Here is a 22,573-nt window from a genome sequence, read left to right as displayed (position 1 = left end):
CTAAGATCTGCTCCCTATAACCAAACACATTAATATGTATTGAAACATGTCAGTTCTGTTTGTGTAAAATTTTACCTTCATAAATGTAAAAATTCTTGGTTTTTTTTTTTTAAGAGTTAAGGATTTTAGGAATTGAGGACGTATATCTTTTTGAACTCAGTATATTTAAGAGCTAGACTGTGTTATTACTCAAAGGCCATTTTGATAACTAGTGATTATTTATTTAAAATTTGTCTCATTGAAAGTCTTTCAAATACCATGAGAACAGAAGTTGTACTGTTTCTAAAAAGTTCTGAACAGTGTGAAGGTTCTATGTTAATACTGAGTTGTAATTTGAGTCAAAATCAAGAAGTCTATCTTAGAAATAGTGTCCTAGAGAACTGTATTTGCAGAGGTTGTGACTGTCACAGTAGCATTTCAACTATATACTGTTTACTGTTTTGTAATTAACATGTAATACCTCATGCAGTCCTTATAACATCCTATTTAATAGGCTTTATTACTCTATTTTAAAAATTAGCAAACAGAGCCAAAAAAGATGAATTTGCCCAGCTTCACACAGTAACATAACTGCTGTTCTAACTCATTTCCTTACTCTGGAGCCTATAGACCATTATGTCTGCTAGTAAATATAAATTAGCCTTTTTCAAATGCAGATCCAATCTAAAATTAGTAAATGCGTAATTTTAACCCAGGGTAAACCACTGTTTTGTCTCAGCTACCTCTTCATTGTAGATACACGTTTAATGTAAAGCTAACTTAACAATGTGTCTTCAATTACAAAGTATATGTGCTTTTCAAAGTCAGTTATTTAAGTGAGAGTTATTTATTTACACACAGAGAGGAGAGGCAGAGAGAGAGAGAGAGAGATGTCCTCTGTCTGAAGGTTCACTCCCCAGTTGGCCTCAATGGCCAAAGCTGTGCTGATCAGAAGCCAGGAGCCAGGAGTCAGGAGCTTCTTCCGGGTCTCCCACGTGGGTGCAGGGGCCTAAGAACTTGGGCCATCTTCTGCTGCTTTTCCAGGCCATAGCAGAAAGCTAGATTGGAAATGGAGCAGCCAGGTCTTGAACTGGCACCCATATGGGAAGCAAGCGGTTCAAGCCAGAGCACACAGTGCTGGCCCCAAAAAGTATGTTATTTCTAACTCAGTTTTAGATACTAACCTGAAGATTTCTTTCCCTTGCCATGTTTAGTGTCCATAAATTTTTATTACTCTTTGAAAACTTTATTAATTTAAAGCAGTTGATGGTTGTTTCATATTTACAAGTTACTATTTTTCCTTTTTCTAAATAATAGATATATGTGAGGTAGGTGGGCTAATCCAGAATTTTCCCACTCTAATTAGAGAATTTAAAAAGTACCTAGATAAATACATAGCATGGTGGTTCAATCTTGGCAATTGTTAGGGTTGAAAAAGCGTCTACCGCCCCAGGAACGAATCCAAGAGACTCTCTCATGCAATTAGCAAAGGGTTTAGTGATCCAGCATGCTGGGGCTCTCTGAACACACAAGAACAGAGAAGCCCCGAGAAGTCAAGGGCCAGGGTTTTTATAGGGTTTTTAGAGACATTTTACATTACAGCAAATCATCTTATTTGGCGGGAAATTCAAAGGACATCTAGATTTGATTGGCACATCCAGTGGCAGGAACGGACCCACTAAGGTGGTTGGATGGCTCTTGGGGTTGATGCCCTTTGAATTGATTGGCTGAAGCATAGGGTCTGGGCCGTTGGGGTGTACGTGCCAGACTGTAGGGTCTCACACAAGGTCATACAAGATCACGGGAAGGTTTGTGGCTTATCTAGGAACTCAGGGACAGGGAACTGGTGGGGTGAGGCAAGATACAGGAAAGGGGTAGGGAGGGGCTCTGCGCAGCCGGGCAGGTGAGGCAAAGGCCACATAGTTTCGGGCTCTTATCTTTACAGCTGTACCTGGAGCACCTAATTTCAGCTTTGGGGGAAAAAAAGTTTAGGGCTGTAATTTTAAACTTAATTTTTCACCTCCCACAGTGCCTGCTTCATTAATAATAAAATATCACTTAACCTTTCAGTATCTGCAACAAGCCACTGAGTAGTTATAAACGTAACTGTAGCATCATCACCCTATACACACCAAAATATCAGTATCGTTGTTCAGGTTTATAATCAAAAACTTTGAGTCATAAAACCATGCCAAACATAGTTAGAAATTGCTCTACCTTTTGGCTTCTAAATACCACATACTTTTATTAATGCTGTGCAAATGCTAGGAAATCAGATTCTCTTTGTAAGAGGAACAAGAGATTGTTGAATGCATCTCCTGATTTTTAGCCCTGTTTGCTCCTACATGGAGTAGACTGAAAATGTGTAATCTTGTCAAAACAGTGACTGACTCTTCAGGGGGTAAGCTTTGGTTATATTTAATATAAAAAAAAAAACCACTATAAAGAATTCATGAAATCTTTATAGGTAATTAAAAGATTACTTTTTTTATAATTCAGTATTACTATAGGAACAATTAAGAAAACAATAAATTAACAGCTATATATTGGGGCTTGTCTGTGGTGTAGTGGGTAAAGCCGCCAGCATCCCATATGGGCGCCATTTTGAGTCCTGGCTGCTCCACTTCCAGTCCGGCTCTCTGCTATGGCCTGGGAAAGCAGTGGAAGATGGCCCAAGTCCTTGGGCCCCTGCACCCACGTGGGAGACCCAGAAGAAGCTCCTGGCTCCTGGCTTCGGATCGGCGCAACTCTGACCTTTGTGGCCAATTGGGGAGTGAATCAGTGGATGGAAGACTCACTCTCTCTCTCTCACTCTTACACTCTCTCTCTCTCTCTCTCTGCCGCTCCTTCTCTCTCTGTGTAACTCTGATTTTCAAATAAATAAATCTTTTTTAAAAAAGCTATATATTAATATATGCTTTAAAAGAAAAAAGGCTACCATGGGGGTGGCGTTTTTGGGCTGTGGTTTAAGCTGCCCTTTGCAATACACTGGTCCAATATCTCAGTGCTAGTTTGAGTCCTAGCTGCTCAGCTTCTGATCCAGCTTCCTGCTAATGCACCTAGAAAGGCAGTGGAAAATGGCCCAAGTACCTTGGCCCCTACCATCCATGTGGGAGACCCAAGATGGAGTTCCTAGTTCCTGACTTCTCTTGGTCAAGACCTGCCTGTTGCAGGCCATATGGGAAATGAACTAATAGTTGGAAGATTATTCTCTGTCTCTCTATTTTTGTTGTTCTTTCAGTTTAATACTAAAATAAATGTTTAAAAAAGACCACTGTGAGATACTTTCACATGGTTTGTCACGTTATTGAAAATGTGGGGCTTTATGTTAACTGACTTATTTTATTACTAGAAACTAAAATTTATTCAGTATTTACCATTATTTTGATAATTTTAAACCTCACTCCCCTCTTATTTGTCTTCATCATTTATTAGGTGGAGAACTAGAGATTAAATGAGATTGATAACTTCCCCAGAATCAAGTTTTTAGTTACTAACATGTAAAATTCAAAATATGCTCCTAAAAACACCCATTATTTTATCAATTCTGAAGTTATTTTAGCACAAAGTAATTAATGATTTTGTGTTTTTGTGAAGGGAACCATTTCAATTAGCGCCTATAATTAATTAGACTTCATTGCTGTGGACAAGAATGTACTATGTTTGTAATAGAAATACAGACAAAGAATACAAAGAAAATAAAAAGCTGTCAATATGTCATGATTGGTATATAGGCCAAATAGTTTTCCGTTGTTGATAAGTTTTCATAGGCTGATTTAATTAAAGATGAGGGCAGATAGGTGTAATGAATGGCGGCATAGATAAAGAAAGAATGGTTTGGATTTCTAGAGGGTTTTTTTTTTTTTGGGGGGGGTGGTTACATTTAAGGGAGTGTACAGATGATATAACCAACTAAAAAGAGCCAGAGCAGAAAGCAGTTGATGTTTGACCAGGACAGAGTATTAGGTTTTGGATTATAAAAGAAAGGTTATTGTTATTTGTACATTTGCTCCATTGCATGCATAGTTTTCTTTCGCATAAGGCTTTATCATAACTTTTTGAGCTAGATAGGATAATAAGAAGGTCCTCGCCTTACTTTGCAAATTAGGAAACTGAATGATTGTGAGGTGATTCCTGAGAGTATATAGCTTTTCAGTGGTGTGGCAAGATCTGTTAACCACAGCCATTGCTTGCATGCTTGTGCTCTTTGCTCAGTAGTGTAAGTCCTGCCTTCCTTCAAATTAGACACAACTTATTTGCCCTTCTAGAAATGAAACAGAGTTGTAAAATAGAGGCCTGCCTTGCAATCATTCCTATCATAAGTTTTCCTTGATATATGTACTTGAGGTGGTAGGAGAGTGGGTAAGTTGCTTAAATATTCACTGATTTTATGTTTGGATTGTGTAATCTAATGAATGGCAGCAGATTTATTCTTTGCTTAGAAATCAGAAATATCGGAATTATGTATGATATATTTTAGATTTACTTTTTCTGATACTATAATAATATAAATATTGAAATCACATTTTTTTTCTCTTCATTTGCAGTAGTATTATTGATTCCACAGAATACAGCCAACCTCCAGGTTTCAGTGGCAGTTCTCAGGTAAATAATGTATTTAATAGTATGTTTAGTGGTACCTTGACCATTAGTGGTACCTTGACAAAATGGTAGAATTGTTACATAAATATACTCTCAGAAAATAGCCTTTTTGAATGCTGTGGCATTCATTAGAACTTGAATAGCTCTGATGCATAAGGGCAGAGTTAGCCGTTATTAGCCCTTGTATGTGAAAGATAAGAGTTAAAAAATTTAACTTACCTGTTATTAGACTGCGGGAGGAAGGAAATACTTTAAGAGGGAATTATGAGTAACCATGGTATTGTTTGTCTAAGAGTTACGATGTCAGTGGATTATCCGTCGTTACGTTGAAACAGTTTTTTATGGAATGTAGACTACAGGCTTGAGCAAGACACATTATTTTCTCCTCTTCTAGATAACTGTATGATTATTTTGGCTTTTACTCGCTTCGTTTTTGACTTGGGAGTGCTGATATTTGTCAAATATTATTATTATATTGAAATAATTTCAGCCTCAGAATAAGTTAGAATACTAAAATGAATTTCTTTATATTTTTCACCCAGATTGTCCAAACACTAACATTTTATTACATTTGTTTTATTATTCTCATTCTGTCTCTCTTTTACATCTGTATCCATATAACTTTTTCTCTGGATTGTTTAAGTTTTAGACATGTTCTTTTGCCCTAAATATTTCATTGTATATTTCCCTAAAAGCAAAAATATTTTCCTATATATTCAAAATACAATTTTAAAATTAAAGAAGTTAACATTGATACCATTATCTAATCCTCAGATCTTTCTTAGATTTATGAATTATCCTAATAGTATTATTTTATAGTAAAAGGGGAAACAATGAGGTATATATTCACTTTGTGAAAATATATAGTACCAATATTTTTACCAACATGAAGCATACATGCTTTTTTATGATAAAGCTTTTGTACTTCTTTTCTCAAAACTTGTGTGCCTACCTATTAACGATTATAGTTAGTGTATATGACTGCTTTGCACATCTTCTGTCACCCTCATGGGCAGGCCTGCATTTGAGTAGCAATATGTTAGTATCTCCCAAGATATGTATATAGTGAAGGTAGCTCCTGGTTTGAGATAGTACACGGAAACAATATGTTAATATCTCCCAAGGCCCATTTACAAGAAACCCCATTGATGCATTGCTATTCTTGCACCAAAAATTTAGGAAGAATTTATAGATGATAAAAAAATATGCTTAGGGCAGGGCTGTCTGTGAGTGACTCTGTGCAGAGTAAATTCATGCTTCAGGACTGAACAATCAGGGTCTTTTGGAAAATTCAATCTTAGCATCTTCTAGAGAGCAGAAAATCCTACTATTGTTAACGCAATGGAAATAATATATGGCTGGCGCTGCGGCTCAACACGCTAATCCTCCACCTGTGGCGCCGGCACACCGGGTTCTAGTCCTGGTTGGGGCGCCGGATTCTGTCCCGGTTGCCCCTCTTCCAGGCCAGCTCTCTGCTGTGGCCAGGGAGTGCAGTGGAGGATGGCCCAAGTACTTGGGTCCTGCACCTGCATGGGAGACCAGGAGAAAGCACCTAGCTCCTGGCTTCGGATCAGTGTGGTACACCGGCCACAGTGTGCCAGCCACAGCGGCCACTGGGGAGTGAACCAATGGAAAAGGAAGACCTTTCTCTCTCTCTCTCTCTCTCTCTCTCTCTCTCACTGTCCACTCTGCCTGTCAAAAAAAAAAAAAAAAAAGAAATAATATGATAAATTGCATAAAATACTTCACTCCTCATTCCTAGCTGTATTTATATCAGACAGACCTAAAATAAATTGACATAAAGATCAAAATAAAAGAATAGTTAAAGCCAAACTGGCAAATGCAAACTAAAGAATTTCATACACCAAAAGCTAAAATAAACATGAGAAAAAAAAAAGTACAAGTACTAATGAAAATAGAACTCCAGGAGAATCATGACAGAGTTTTCCATGTAATTGTACAAGCCATACTTCCCAAAAGTAATATACGGTTGTCCCTCAGAATCTGCAGGGGAATAGTTCCAGGTTACCCCCTGGCCCCACCCCTCCTGTTGCAAACTCCAGAATCTGATTTTTTAAAGCCCCTTTTATAAAATGGCATAGTATTTGCATGTAACTTGTGCACATCTTCGTGTGTACTTTTAAATTATCTCTATGTTACTTTAAGTACTTAGTACAATGTGAATAGTTGTATCATACTTCATTTTTAGATAAGAATGAAAGTAAATAAATAATTGTTTATCTCAAGAATCTACATTATTGTAAGAAAGTAAATGTAGAAAGACAAACTTTATACAGCATCTATAAACAACATAAATTGATACTATCTGTTATGATTCAGAATAGATTAAAAATAGACTATGCTGATACATACTAATCAAAATAGCAGTATTAATGATATAATTTCTAAAAAAATAGAAATACTAAAACAAAGCAAAAAAAATTCTAAGATTTATTTGAAAGGTAGTGTTAGAGAGAGACAGGGATGTTCCATCCACTGGTTCACTTCCCCAGATGGCTGTAATGGCCAAGACTGGGCCAAGCTGAAACCAAGAGCCAGGAGCTTCTTCCAAGTCTCCTACATGGGTGGAAATGGACTTAATCACTTGGGCCATCTTATGTTGCTTATTCTAAGCCATTAGCAGGGAACTGCAATGGAAGTGGAGCAGCCGGTTCACAAACCAGTGTGCACATAGGATGCCAACTCAAAGGTGGTTGCTCAACTAACTGTGCAACAATACCAGCCCCTAAATTAAAGCAATTATAAGTTAATTTGGGGGCCAGTGCTGTGGCGTAATGGGTAAAGCCACCGCTTACAGTGCCAGCATTCCAAATGGCTGCTTGTCCAAGTCCTGGCTGCTCTACTTCTGATCAAGTTCTCTGCTATGGCCTGGGAAAGCAATAGAAGGTGGCCCAGGTCCTGAAGCTCCTGGCTCCTGACTTTGGATCCGCACAGCTCTGGCTGTTTCAGCCAACTGGGGAGTAGATGGTTCTCTCTCTGTGTAACTCTTTTCAAATAAATAAATAAATCTTGAAAAAAAAAAACTTATTTTGGATACATTGATAACCATAATTATTTGTTTAATAGCTTTGAGTTTTAAAAATCACAGTAATGCTATGATAATACAGAGAATTTGACCAGCTTATCTTAAAATTTATTGGGAAAATAAATGAGAGTTAATAATGGATAGAACATTTACCCAATCAATATTAAAATGTACTGTAAGACTGCTGTAACAAAAGGAACAGGTTAAAACTTAAACATCCTAACCAAAGATCATTTTTAGTTTGGCCTCTAGTAATGATAAACATGTAGATCAATGGTGAAAGATTAAACATATGGGTTTGTGACAACTGGGAATATTTGATCTCCTTTTTTTATCTCCTTTTTTTATCACTTGCTGAAATAATCCAGATGAGCTAAATAAGGACTTAAATAACAAGAGAACTAAATAGAAATTAAGAAGGAAGCCTACATATATGAAAGCACCTTGCTGGCATTGTTGTGATGTTGATGTGCCTGTTCAAGTCCCAGCCTCAGATCCAGCTCCCTGCTAATGCACCTGGAAAGCAGTGGAAGATGGCCCAAGTACCTGGGCACCTGCTACCCACTTAGGAGACCCTGAGTATAGACCCAGGCTCCTGGCTGTGGTCTAGTCCAACCTAGGCCATTGTTGCCATTTAAGGGGTGAAGCCTAATGTAGAAGATATTTTTATGTCTCTCTTTCTCTCTGTTGCTCTGCCTTTCAAATAAATAAATCTGTCCTTTAAAGAAAATAAAAACACAAAATTTATACTTAAAATGGGAGAGGTATCAGGGTTGTAGGTAAATGGCTTAATACCAGTTTCATTCTATTTAATAAATTTTTGTTTTATTTGGGAGGACTAAAGACAGAGACAAAGAGGTAGATGGAGAGAGATCTTCCTTTCACTGATTCATCCCCTATGCACTCACCAAATGCCCACAAATATCAGTTTTGGGCCCAAATGACTGGAGCCCAGGACTCCATCTGGGTTCCCCATGTGGTTGGCAGGGACCCAAATATTTGAGCCTTCATCTGTTGCCTTCAAGGATGTGCATTAGCAGAAATTGGATTGGAAGTGGAATTGTCAGGGTTGGAACCAGATACTCTAATGTGGGACGTGGGTTTCCCAAGCAGTGACTTAACTGCCACACAACACACTTTATTCTCCACCTCGATGTCCTTTTTTTAAAAAATTTTTAATGAAATCTCCTAGTAGGATAAAAAAAAAATAACAAGGAGGACATGATTAAAAACAGAAAATGCATACGTTCAGCGCATATACGAAATAATACTCAGTTTCCTGAATGATAAAAGCAAATTATGAGATAATACAAGGTATGCCAAAGGTCACCTAATAGGGATAAGATCAAAGGAATGTTTCAGAATGGTAAGTACTGTTACTTGCAGTGTGAATGTATGTCTGTGTGAAAGATGGTGAGTGCAAAGGACAGGAGAGGGAGACTCATTGATAGGCCTTCTTTTTTGTTTTTTAAGATTTATTGTTTATTTGAAAAGCAGATTACAGAGAGAGAGACAGAGAGATCTTCCATCCACTGATTCACTCCCCAAATGGCTGCAATGGCCATATCCTGGTTTTGGACCATCTATTGCTGCTCTCGCAGGCATGTTAGCATGGAGCTAGATGGGAAGTGGAGCAGCCAGGACTTGAACCACTGTCATGTGGATTGCTGGTGTCGCAGGTGGCTGCTCACCCTGCTGTGCCACAACTCTGGACTCCAAGTTGGTATTCTTTTGGGAAGACAGTATGGCAAATGTTAGATAATGTTGATTTATTAGTTAAGCACGTAGGAATATATTGTATGAGATGAGTCCAAGTACTATATAAGATAACATAATTATAAAGTTTATAATTACCAGTATTAACTATGTAAGCAAAAATTCTGGAAAAATAAATACCCTAGCCATTTTAGAATAGTTGTAGAAATTATGCTACAACCACAGGGTGGAGAATTTTATTTTTTTAAATATTTATTTATTTTCATGGAATTTCAGAGAAAGAGGGAGAAACAAAGAGAGATCTTCCATCCTCTGCTTCATTCCCCAGCTGGCCACGATGGTCAGCACTGGATCAGGCCAAAGCTAGGAGCTAGAAGCTTCATTTGGGTCTCCCATGTCAGGAGCAAAGGCCCAAACATTTGGGCCCTATTCTGCCGTTTTTCCAGGCCATATGCAGGAAGGTGGATCTGAAATGGAGCAGCTGGGAAATGAGCTGGCAGCCATATGGGATGCTGGTGTCACAGGCAAAGACTTTACCTGCTGCGCCACCACACCAGCCCCATATTTTACTGTTCTTAAAAATAATGTTTAATAGTTAAAGTTGTTATTAAAAAATTGTTAGCAATGTAATGTAAGTGTAACCAGAAACATAAGAACCTTAAGTAGCTACTTTATACTTTGGAATTTCAATAATTGCCTGTTGATTTTGATTTAGAATTTTTATGTAATCATAGTATAATTAGATATGTTAGATAATTAACAGATTGATAGTTTATAATTTTAATTTAAAATATTTTAAAATTTAAATTTTTGCCATTTTTGCCTTTTTGTCCATTACTGGAAAAGAAAGAAAATATTTCTTGGCCCAGGACAAATTCTGAATCACTTATTGCATTTATTTGTCTTGGCTCCTTAATCTCCTCTCAAGTGGTATACCTCAGTCTTTCATGACACCTGCATGTTTTGAATAGTAGTGTTTATTCATTTTGTAGGATACCCCTTTAACATCTGATAGGGCTAACCAATCTTCTGTCATTTTTCTTTTTACAGAATAGTCTCTCCTGTTTGCTTTTTCAAAATAACATATCAACTTATCTAGCTCTATAAAGATGCTTGTTGGATTTTTATTAGAGCTGCCTTAAAAAAATCATGAGAGGGAGAAAGAAAAGGTGAGATGAGATGAGATGAGATGAGATGAGATGAGATGAGAGCAAGAGAGCTGGGCCGGGCAGGCTGAATCCAAGAACAGGGAGCTTAATCCAGGGGTCCCAGGTCGGGACAGAGACCAGCCGCCTGAGCCGCACGTGCTGTATCCCAGGGTGCACATTTATGGGAAGCTAGAATTGGAAGTGGAGCTGGTACCTGAACTAAGACTCTGCAACATGGGATGCAGGTGTTCCAAGCAGCATCTTAACCAGTGCACCGAATGTCTACTCCTAGAATTTCTGCCTTCAACTTAAAGATTGTTTTAGGGAAAATTGACACCCTTCTGATACTGAGTGTAAGATTTGCCCATTTCTTCATAACTTGTTTCTAAGTATTTTGAAAATTTATGTTTTTATAGATTGTTTTAACAGACATAAAAATTGTACATATTTACAGGATATCATGTGATGTTTTGAAACCATATACATTCCATGGTGTCTACTCTGGGTAATTATTTCCTCAAACATTTACATTTAGTTATGGTGAAAACATTCCAAGTCCCATCTTCTAGTACTGTTTTTAATAGAGAAATTTATAGTACATTAACACTAGCTATGGTCATTCTGTACAGTGGAACCCCAGAACTAATTCCCATTAATCATTCCCTATCCCTACCTTCCCCCTTTCTCCTCAGCTGTCATTATGCCTTTTTTTAAAGATTGCACATGTAAGCAAGATCATGTTGTACAGTAACAAGATCATGTTGTACTTACTGTACTTGCCTTATCTCATTTAATAACCTCCAGTTCCATTGGCAGTGTCACAAATGACAGATTTCACCCTTGTTAATGACTGAGTAGTAATCCATTGTGTATTTGTACTACATTTTCTTTATCCATTTATCAATGAATTGTTTTCATTTCTTGGCTATTTGAATAATGCTTCAATAAACATGGAGTGCAGATGTTTCTTCAACAGAGTGATTTTATTTCTCATGGATATATACTCAATAGTGAGATTACTGAATCCATGTGGTAGTTCTGTCTTTAGTTTTTTGAGGAGTCTTTATATTATTTTCCACAGTGACTGCAAATTTCCATTCCTGGAAACAGCCTGGACTGGGCCAAAAGTAGGGAGACAGAAGCTTAATCCACTGTCCTTTGTGGGTGTTAGGAATCCTGTAACTAAATCCAGAAGCCAGAGCTGGTATTAAACCCAGGCACTTTGACTTACGTCTTAGTTGGTAGGCTAAATACCTGCCCCTATTTTGTCTTTGTGATAATAGCCATCAAACTGGATCGAGGTGTTATTTCATTGTCATTTTGATTTGCATTTACATATGGTTCATGATGTTGAGCACTTTTCATGTACCCATTGGCCATTTGGATGTCTTCCTTTGAGAAATGTTTCTTTAGATTTCCTGCCCAAGTTTCATTACTTGTTCTTGCGGTGGTGGTGTGTTGGTGGTTGTTGTGGTTGTGGTTGTTATTGACTTCTCTGAGCTCCTGTTATATTCTGGTTATTAACTCCTTGTCAGTTGTATAGCTACAAATATTTTCTCCCACTTTGTAGGTTGTCTGTTCACTCTGTTGTTTCCTTTGCTGTGCAGAAGCTGTTCACTGTAATGCAATCCCATTAGTTTATTTTTACTTTTGTTTGTTGTCCTTTTGGGATCTGATCCAAAAAATCTTTGCCCATTCCAATATCCTGAGGCATTTCCCCTATTTTTTTTAATGTTTGTTTTTGTATTTTGTTAGTACTTGCAAAGATTCAGGTCCAACATTTAGGTCTTTAATCCATTTTGAGTTGATTTTTGTACATAGTGAAACATAGGAGTATAGTTTTATTCTTTGCATTTAAACATTCAGTTTTCTCAGCACCATTTATTGAAAACTCTGTCCTTTTCCCAGTGCATTCACAGACTGTAAATGCATTGGTTTACAAGTTTCCATTTTGTTTCATTGAAATGTGTATCTTCTTTTTATGCCAATACAGTGCTGTTTAAATTGTAGTAGCTATATATTTTAAAGTCAGGCAGTGCAAAGGTTTTGATGTAAGATAATAACACCTTGTCAAATGAGTTTGGAAGAATTCCTTCCTATTCTGTTTTGGAATAATTTAAGAAGATTTGGTGTTTTCTTTAAAGGTTTTGTGGAAATCAGCATTGAAGCCATGTAGTCTTGGACTTTTCTTTGATGGGTGACTTTTTATTATAGTTTTAATCTTGCTGTTCATTTTTGGTCTGTTTAGATATGTTGTATCTTCATGATTTGATCTTAGAAAGTTTTATGTTTCCAGGAATTTGTCCATTTCTTCTAGGTTATCAATTTTTGGGCAAATAGTAAGCCCCAACGATCCTTTGTATTTTCTGTGGTGTCAGTTTGAGTTCCTTTTCTTGTCTGATTTTAGGTATTTGAATCTTCTCTCCTTTTTTTCAATTAGTCCAGCAAAGGGTTTGCCAATTTTGTTTGTCTTTTCAAAGAATCAGTTCTCTCCTCATTGATATTTTGTTGTAATTTTTTGTCTCTGCCATCTATTTCTGTTCTAATTTTTTTTCCTCTTTAATAATATTGGGTTTGATTTGCTCTTGTTTTTCTAGTTCCTCAAGACATAGTAATAAGTCATCTATTAGAGATCTTTCTGCTTTTTTGATTGCTATAAATTTCCTTCTTAGTACTGCTTTGCTGCATCCCACAGGTTTTGATAATTTTGTTCCATTTCCATTCATTTCAAGAAAGTTTTAAATTTCCCCCCTTCTCTGTTGGGCTGTCTTCCTTTTCCTTCATAGTCAGGTTAGCTGGATTGAAGCAGAGCAGCCAGGACTCAAACTGGTGCTCCTGTATGGATGCTGGCCTTGCAGATGGCAGCTTCACCTGCTGTGCCACAACACCAGCCCCAAGCACAGTATTCCCGACTGGCCATTGTTTCCCTTTGTTACTGTGAAAGTCTGTCCCATTTCCTCCTGGCCTGTCTGGTCTCTGCTGAGAAGTCTGAAGGCAGGTGAATTGAGGCCTCTGTTTGTGTTAATCTTATCTTTGGTCTCCAGAGCTTGATTATAATGTGTGTTGGGGTAGGCTTGGTTGTGTTGAAACTGACTGGTGATCCTTGACCTTCCTGTACCTGGATGGTTGTGTCTTTTTCTAGGTTCCAGAAAGTTTGTGTTGTTGTCTCATTGAATATGCTTCCAGCCTCTTTTGCATTCTCCAGTCCCTCTTGAACTTCAGTAACTCAAATATTTGCTTTCTTCATGTTGTCCTAAAGTTCCCATAAGCTTTCTTTATCCTTCTTACTGCTCTCTTTTTTCCCCTTCCACTGTGAATTTTCAAATAGTGTTTCTTTGAGTTCACCAATTCCTCTGTTTGACCTATCTTACTATTTATGCCTTCTGACACGTTGTAAATTTTACTTATGTACTTTTCATTTGAAGAATGATTTTGATTTTTTAAAAATTACTTCTTGGGGGAGCTGTGGAGTAGCCGGTAATGCCACCACCTGCAGTGCCGGAATTCCACATGGGCAACGGTTCAAGTCCTGGCTGCTCCACTTCCAATCCAGCTCTCTTTTATGGCCTGGGAAAGCAGTTGAAGAAAGCCCAACTGCTTGGGCCCCTACACCTGTATGGGGACCCAAAAGAAGCTCCTGGCTCCCAGCTTCAGATCAGCTCAGCTCCAGCCATTGCAACCATTTGGGGAGTGAACCAGTAGATGGAAGATCTCTCTCTCTCTCGCTCGCTTGCTCTCTCGCTCTCTCGGATCAGCTCAGCTCCAACCATTGCAACCATTTGGGGAGTGAACCAGTAGATGGAAGATTCTCTCTCTCTCTCTCTCTCTCTCTCTCTCTAACTCTGCCTCTCGAATAAATAAATAAACCTTTAAAAAAAAAACGCTTCCATCTTTTTCAGTTCTGTTAGAATATTAAATTGCTTCTTTGTGTTCTCTTGAAGTTCACTGAGTTGCCTTAGGATAGCTATTTTGAGGTTATTTAGCATTTGAAAATTTTGATTCCTAGATGGTTATTTCTGGTGCCTTTTTTTTTTTTAAAAGACTGATTGATTTGACAGTATTACAGAAATAGAAGGAGAGAGAGAGAGAGCGAGATCGATCGATCTTCCATCCGCTGGTTAAGTCCCAAAATGGCTGCAATAGCCAGGGCTGAGCCAGGCCAAAGCCAGGAGCCAAGAGCTTCTTCCAGTTGTCCCATGTGGGAGCAGGGTCCCAAACACTTCAACCGTCTTCTGCTGCTTTCCCAGACACATTAACTGGGAGCTGGACCAGAAGTGGAGCAGCTGAAATGTGCACTGATGCACAGATGGTATGCCAGCACTGTAGACAGCGGTGTGACCCGCTGTGACACAGTGCCGGCCCCTCTGGGACATTTTTTTGTTCATTAGGTGACATCCTGATTCCCTGGACGTTCTTGAGGTTTGTTGGTGTATGACATCATCTGCACAGTGAAAGACTGATTATAGTAATCTGGCTTCATTATGGCTATTCTTCTAGAAATTCTAAGCAATTTCTTAGTTTCTCTGAGTTGTTGGACATTTCTGCTATATAAGTACTAGCTAGCATCCCAAATGTAGTTTTGCTTTTGATATGCTGTGAATGTTTTTTCATTGTTTCAGTCCTGTGTGCTTTCCAAGCTCAAATTTGTTTTAAGTACACATTTGGGATATTGTTCAGAATGAACTGTGGGAGTGCCTAAAAAGGTGTATTCCATCCCTATAAACCCCTTCCTGGAGCTAACATAGACTTAGATCAAAGCCTTGATGCTAGATTGTACCTGGAGACTAAAGCCCATTTGCACCATTCCTTGGAGGTAGGACAGAAACCACCCTACTTCTTGCCATTCCCACATGCCATTGGTGATGCTGGCTGGGGTGTAAGACTGATCAACTAGGGTCACAGAACTGTACATGGTACCAAAGCAAGCACTGCCTGGGAACAGGGGTCATTAGGATTCCAATGCTCAGTGTTGAGTTTTACCAGCCTAGCACTGGGTTTCCATGCAGTCTGTGATGGTTGCTGCCTGAGGTCATAGGAGGGGTGATAGAGACAGCCCTTCCTCTGCCTATGGTGGCACTAGGTCAGCCATACCTGGGTCTCCACAGTCATCATGCCCTGTGCAATCTTGGGGGTACATGCCACCCTAGTGAAGCTGGTAATGATACACTCCAAAACAAGTCTGTCTGTCTTAGCAGGATGCAGACTCTAGACTTGGGGCAAGTCTAGAGACTCTGTCTACAGACATGGATCTATGAATGGGCCCATTAGAATCTGCCCAATGTTTAGCTTTGCTTCCCAGCACTGAATCTCAAGACAAGGTCCTATGGTTCCATTGTAGTCTGCCCAGGATTGGGAGAAAGATAAAGGCATCCCCTTATCTGCCCAGGCTGGTACTAGGCTGAGTAACACAGTCAGTTGATCCTAGGATGTCAGGTGTATTTACCAAGCCCATTTGAGGCTGGCGATGACACACACTGAAAAGAGTCCATCCCGCTAGAATGTGTGTCTCTGCCTGATGCTGCACCAGCTCTAAAGGCTGAGTCTGCAAGAACTGACCTTTGGGCTTTATCTGGTACTAGGTCTCACTGTTGGCCATTCATGGTTTGATCTTTAGTGAAATGGTGTTTCATGTTCGTGTCTTCTACAATTTGTGAGTGTGTGTGTTGGCCTTTCTCATTTGCTTGTAGTTCTTTTAAAATAAATGTATCCTGAATAACAATCATTCCTTTCTATGTGTTAGAAATATCTTCTTGGCCGGCACCGCAGCTCACTAGGCTAATCCTCCACCTGCACCCCAGGTTCTAGTCCCGGTTGGGGCGCCGGTTCTGTCCTGGTTGCTCCTCTTCCAGTCCAGCTCTCTGCTGTGGCCCAGGAGTACAGTGGAAGATGGCCCAGTGCTTGGGCCCTGCACCTGCATGGGAGACCAGGAGAAGCACCTAGCTACTGGCTTTGGATCGGTGCAGTGCACTGGCCATAGCAGCCATTTTGGGGGTGAACCAAGGAAGGAAGACCTTTCTCTCTGTTTCTCTCTCTCTCTAACTCTACCTGTCAAAAAAAAAAAAAAAAAAGAAAGAAAGAAAGAAAGAAAGAAAAAAAAAAATCTTCTTACAATTTGCTTCTTTTCTCAACTTTTTAATAATGATGTTGATAAACATGTGTTTTTAACTTCTATTTCATGGAATTTATCACATTTTATTTTATAATTGCTGCTTTTCATGCATCATTTGAGAAATACTAGTTTTTGTCAAGGTCATCAACATTTTCCAGTAGCATACAACACAGTTTTTGTAAAAGTCTCATGTGTGCTCAAGAACACACATTGTATAACTGAGTACAGTGGTTTATTTGTATTTATTAAATCAAACTTTTGTGTTTGACTAAATATGTGTTACTGGAATACTCTTTGAATTGATTTGAAAAAGCTTATCTCCTACTGTGTTGGTAGATTTGTTGACTTCACTGGAAATTTCTACTCTCTACATTTTGGAGGCTGTTTTATTACAAATAGACATATCTATTGTTGTTGAATAAAATGTTTTTTTTGTTATGCAGTGTTGTTTCCATCCTTTACATCTTGATTCTATTTTTTTCAGTTAATATTTTCCTATTATCTTTCATATTGTCTCCAAAATCTCTGTTTGTTTATGTTTTAGATGTTTCTTTGGCAGATAGCCTGCGGTTATGTTTTCAGAAAATGAGTTCTATCACTATTTCGATTGGTGCGTGTTTCCATTTAGATTATTATGAATACTGATGTAGTTTCTCTCTGTTTTACTCCTTATTTTTGCTATTTCCTCACATTTTGATTTTTTTCTTATATTTATTCCTCTCACTACCCCTCTACAGATTTGAATGCTACCTGTTGTGTTACGATCCTTTCAGTAGTTATCCTTGAAATTAATCCACATTTGTCATCTAAACAGTCTATTCTTAATCAGTATCTTAATTACTTTCCTGAAAAATATAGTCACTTCAAAACCCAGATTTTCCTCACTTCTGTGTGATGTCTATGCTATGTATGTATAGATACAGGTATTTTCTAAACCCCACAAATCACTATTATAATTGGCAGCAATATTTAGAATCATTTATTTGGTTGGTAGTTTTCTTGCTCTCTCAGTTTTGTGTCTTAGACCTTCTAGTTTTTGTTATGTGTATTTCAGGTACCACACACAATTTCAGAAATTCCTTTAGATTTGGCTCATTGGTTATAAACTGTTTTCATGCATAGGAAAATATATTTTGTTCATTTTGCAAGATAGTTTTATCGGGTCCTGAATTTTAGACTGGAGTTATTTTTCCTCAATTTTTGATGATAATCAAAGTACGTTGTGTTCTGTCTTCTTCTATTGCTTTTAAAAGTATTTTGCCTCTTTATTATTAAATAATTAAGTAAGTTAATCTTTTAAATAAGTTATCTTTTCTGTTTGAGTTTTCAGATCTTCTTTATGCCGTTGGACAAAAACATAATGGCTCGAATTTTAGACTTCCTCTTAGTCATCCTGCTTGGTAGGAATAGTTTCTGTGTCTGTGTGTTCATGTTTCTTTCCAGTTCTGGAAGATTTCCAGCTACCAGTTCTTTAAACACTTCTTTATTGAACCTGTTGCACTCTTCTTCTGATATTCTGGCCATATTTCAAATCATTATTCCATCTTTTATTTCTCATATCATTTCTTTCAAGCTTTCTGGTTTCTGACTTTCATTGTAGGTAATTCCTTTAGATATCTCTTCTAGTTTGCAAATTCTGTGTTAGGTTTCCTTGCGTGGGGTGGTTGCCAAATTGCAGTGAAGGACTTGGTAAGCAGGCTTTTGTCCCCAGACTAACGACTGTCCTCTTTTCCCCACTGTCCTGTGCTGTTGTACTTTGTTCGCCATCATTTTTCTGAGTTCAGCTTCTTCTTTGTTATGTCTTTGGAAGTTATCTTCCTTTCCTGTGAGTAAAGCAGTACTTCACAATATGATTCTTACCTTCCACCTAGTTTGATTAAAGCAAGGGCACACTGTGCAGTGTCTACTATAGTACTTAGTACTCTCGAGGTAGTGCATTTGACGTTCTGACTATACCTGTTGGTGAATTGTGTGATTCCAAGATCTCATTATATATCTTCTCTATCTATTTATGTGCCTCAAGATAGATAATAGCCTTTTTTTAAACAAGCTTGTAGGTAATGTACACCTAGGATCATGGATCTTTGATGTTTACAGTATCTTACACTGTATTTCTGGATTGTTGTCTTTGACTTTTTCTATCTGATTTTGTTATTCTGTTCTCTAATAAATAAGTAAAACTCTTTAGCAAGAAATATTACTACTGCTTAATCTAATAATCAGTATTAAGTGGATATTTCCTACAATCAGGAGCTGTTCTGATAATTCAGTGTGAGATTACAATATAAAGATGATGAAAAATAGTTTTCTGTTTAATAATTGCTTTCTAATAATTTCTGTTTTTTAAGATTCGTAAAATTCAAAATTTTAGAATAACACTTCATTTAATTCAGAGAGTTCTAAGATGTTTCTCATTTTAGTCTTATAAAACTCTCATTTAGTACTTATCTTTTAATTCATTTTTGTTTTAGTCATTCTGTTAGTAAATTTGGTACCTATTTTCACTTTAAAAGAGAAATCAGAAAATATCTAGAAACCATGGTTTTTCACCATTTGTAATCATTTTATTGTGATGAACTTTAGATACTTATAAATATACAAACATTTGGATAATATTCTGTATAAAAGGGTCTGATTTGTTCTGAGTTATAAATATCTTTTTTTATTATTGCCTTAGACAAAGAAACAGCCTTGGTATATCAGCACATTAGCTTCAAGACGAAAACGACTCACTGCTCATTTTGAAGACCTAGAGCAGTGTTATTTTTCTACAAGGATGTCTCGTATCTCAGGTACATGTTCAGGACGCCTCTTAAAGTATCTGAAATTCATATTTCAGATCTATTTCTAGGTTTTTATGCTGGATTTTTGGAAAGTTCTAGCTGCAAAGGATAAGTTTGCATTTTTTACGTAGTCTTTCAAAGCAGTATGGAGATTCTGAGAGAGATTGGAGAATATTGCTTTTTAGTGGTGATTTTTGCTATCTGTTTGAAAGTTTTTAATTTCATATAATAAGTTGTATAAAGCTTGGAAAAGCAGCCATAAACATATAGCTAGCAAAAATAAAAATATTAAGTTACCTAGTCACCATTAAGTTCTGAGCACTGCTGAGGATAGAAAGGTAGAAGAACCAGTTCTTACTGTAAAGGGAGAAAGCAGCAAGTAAGTCATAATTCTGTGTGATACTATGTGTTACTTAAATATGTAAAGGATGTTATAGTAATAGAGAAGAAATCTCCTATTCTACAAATAGGGGAAAGCCAGGCAGCGTTGAAAATGGAGAGATGGAATCCTGTCAAGATTTTGGAGAAGTTGTATTTGGGCTATTAGGGATTAACTGGGAAAAGTAATTGGAAACATGTTCAAGGTAGAAGAGGTGACGTATGCCAAGATATGATGTGGTGGCATAGAGTGCGCTGATGTGGAGAAGTAATAAAACTCCCTGTTCTTCAACCGTTCTTAGCATCTATGCTCACTGGTGAAGTGGTGACTTCAATACCTACATTAAAGGTTTATTTAGGGGATACACGTCATTTATGTGAAGCACAGCGTTTGGCATTTCTTGGCTATTTTGTTAATTGATGTCATTAGTACACATGCCCTAAGGCTACCAAAGAAAAATATGCCTTGTTTTTTATTGTTGTTTAAAACTAGGCCTTAATTTTCTCTTGAAAAAATATTATTAAAATCTATATATTTTTTAAATCTTTTACACAAATTTATATGAGGTTTGGTAGTAGAGAGAAAAATGTGCAAAGTATCTTCAAAAATGTCATGATGATGGATATTATTTTAAATAATTATGTGTGAACTTAAAAATGTTTCACATTTTTAATTCCTTTTTTTATACACTTTTTGAAAGTCCTTGTATTGGATTTACGTAGTGTTTTTTCTAGGAAGATTAGAGGAAGCCAAGATATTTTTTTGAATAAGTTTAAAACTATTGATAAGCAACTTTTACACATAGAAAGCTGTCATTTCTTGGCTCAGACTCTAACTCCTTGTTAACCTCTGTAATAGTCTGTAAGTAGAAACTACAGTAAGAAGCTGCTAAATTGAAAGTGGACTGAGAACTGCATTCTATGTGGAAGAGAGTTCTTGTTAACGTTTTCCTGTTATTTGATGGTACTATGTCGAAATACAATTGTAGACCATGTGGCAGTTATTTAAAAACAAAAAGAGTAGAAAAAGAGATTGAGGTAGGCAACATTATTAATTTTTTTAAGAGATTGATTTATTTGAAAGGCAGAGTTACAGAGAGAAGAAGGGAGACACAAAGAAAGCGAAGGATCTTCTGTCTGCTGGTTCACTCCCTAAATGGACACAACAGCCAGGACCAGGCCAAACTAGGAGCTTCTTCTTGGTCTCCCACGTGGGTGCAGGGGCCCAGGCACTTGGGCCATCCTCTGCTTTTTTTCCAGGCACATTAGCAGGTAACTGAATCAGAAGCGTAGTAGCCAGGACTGAAACCTGCTCCCATATGGGATGCTGGCATTGCAAGCAGTAGCTCTACCCTTTATCCACAACGCCAGCCCCAATAATGATCTTTAAGTCACTAGCACGATAGGCATGCTATACAGTAGTAAAGGTAGTTGAGAACACATAAGAGAGGTGATAGGTCAGCAGATTTGTATTAGATGTTGATCGTAAAACAACCAAGCCAACAAAATCTTACCTTTTCGTAACAACGTAACTGAAAGTTAATTGCTATTCTTTTAAATACTGAATTAGTTTTATGGTTCTAATGTTAATGAGCTTGCATAATAAGGAAAGGTCTAGTTACCATAGAAAAGGATTATGGACTTCAATAGAATACATATACTTGAATGCTTATGATTGTGTATTCTCAAAATAATTGATTAATGTTAAAGCTTTATAAATGTAAAGTAACTATCTTTCCAGTATTTATTATATTATACAATAATAAAACTTAAAAGAACCAATTACCTATTATATTCAGGCTACTCTATAGTACAGTGGATGATTTTTTTTTCTTTTACAGTAACCCATGTTTTATGTATAAGTTGTTAAATTTCCTGGAAATAATTTTTTGGAATAGGGGCTTTATCTTGATATCACTATGATATTAAATGCTAGTTAGGTTCTTTCTTTTGTTTTTAAAATAGAAGCACTACAAACTTAGACATTTGTAATACAGGTTGATAGATTTGCTTAGTGTTTAAATCTTTACAGTTTGAAAAACATCAGAAACAAAGGCTTACTTAGTTTTCTCAAGTATTTATAATTTTGTGATAATTTTAAAATTTCTACATGCCAACAGTTATTTTCAAGATAACCTTAGCCTTCCAGATAAAATAAATTTTTTGCATGTATGTCATAGTCTTATAAGTCTTTCAAGTGAATGATTCTTTCATCTGAACTGCATTGCAAGTGCCCACTATCACCTTCAGATGATATTTAAAGAGGGGAATTATGATTGTTTACCTAAAAAAAGTTGTATGTATGTATGTGGATAAGTGTAAAATAAGGAAGAAATTATGGAAAGATAGTCTGTAACAAACTTTTTTAATCTAGGAAGCTAAAATAACGGTGTTGTTCTTTTCATTCTTTGGAAAGAAAAATATAAGTCTGAACTTCAAGTGATTTTTTTTTATTAGCACTTTCAGTATAGGCCTGCAGACATACTGCAACATAGATTAGCCTTATTTATTGTCAGGTACTTCCTAAGCTGATTGTATGATTTAATGCTACATGCCTTGGCTCTGAGTGGTTTGCTGAAGTGGTACTTATAGTATTTATGCAGTGTTCTCATGGACAGAATTACTGTTGTATTCTCCACCATGACATTGAGTGACAGTGTTTTTTTCCTTTATGATAAATGAAAGTCACTTCAAATATTTTTAATTTATGTTTGAGGATTAGTAATTCATACATCACAGTTTCTTATTGTGTTCTTGTAACAGGATTTGAAACACTTGAAAGTATTATGTGAGCAAATTTTTTATTTTTATT

The 22,573-nt window shown here is 37.0% G+C and overlaps 1 protein-coding gene across 12 annotated transcripts in view; it reads left to right on the top strand.

Annotated features, from left to right (window-relative positions):
- COP1 (COP1 E3 ubiquitin ligase) overlaps positions 1-22,573 on the top strand; it is a 209,809-nt gene that overhangs the window by 84,595 nt on the left and 102,641 nt on the right. For 11 of the 12 annotated variants that reach the window (XR_011390253.2, XM_051856979.3, XM_051856981.3 and 8 more), the window contains 2 exons: positions 4,527-4,584; positions 19,278-19,392. Coding sequence is in view for 11 of the 12 variants with exons in the window: in XM_051856979.3 (XP_051712939.1) it covers positions 4,527-4,584; positions 19,278-19,392 (173 nt within the window). In the remaining variant the exon portion in view is untranslated. The remainder of the gene's footprint in view (positions 1-4,526; positions 4,585-19,277; positions 19,393-22,573) is intronic. The other variant, XM_051856982.3, reaches the window with a different exon arrangement.

Source organism: Oryctolagus cuniculus, chromosome 7, assembly GCF_051225735.1.
Source record: "Oryctolagus cuniculus isolate XC-2025 breed Fujian yellow rabbit chromosome 7, ASM5122573v1, whole genome shotgun sequence".
NCBI lineage: Eukaryota > Metazoa > Chordata > Mammalia > Lagomorpha > Leporidae > Oryctolagus > Oryctolagus cuniculus.
This window is presented reverse-complemented; position numbering and strand designations above follow the sequence as displayed.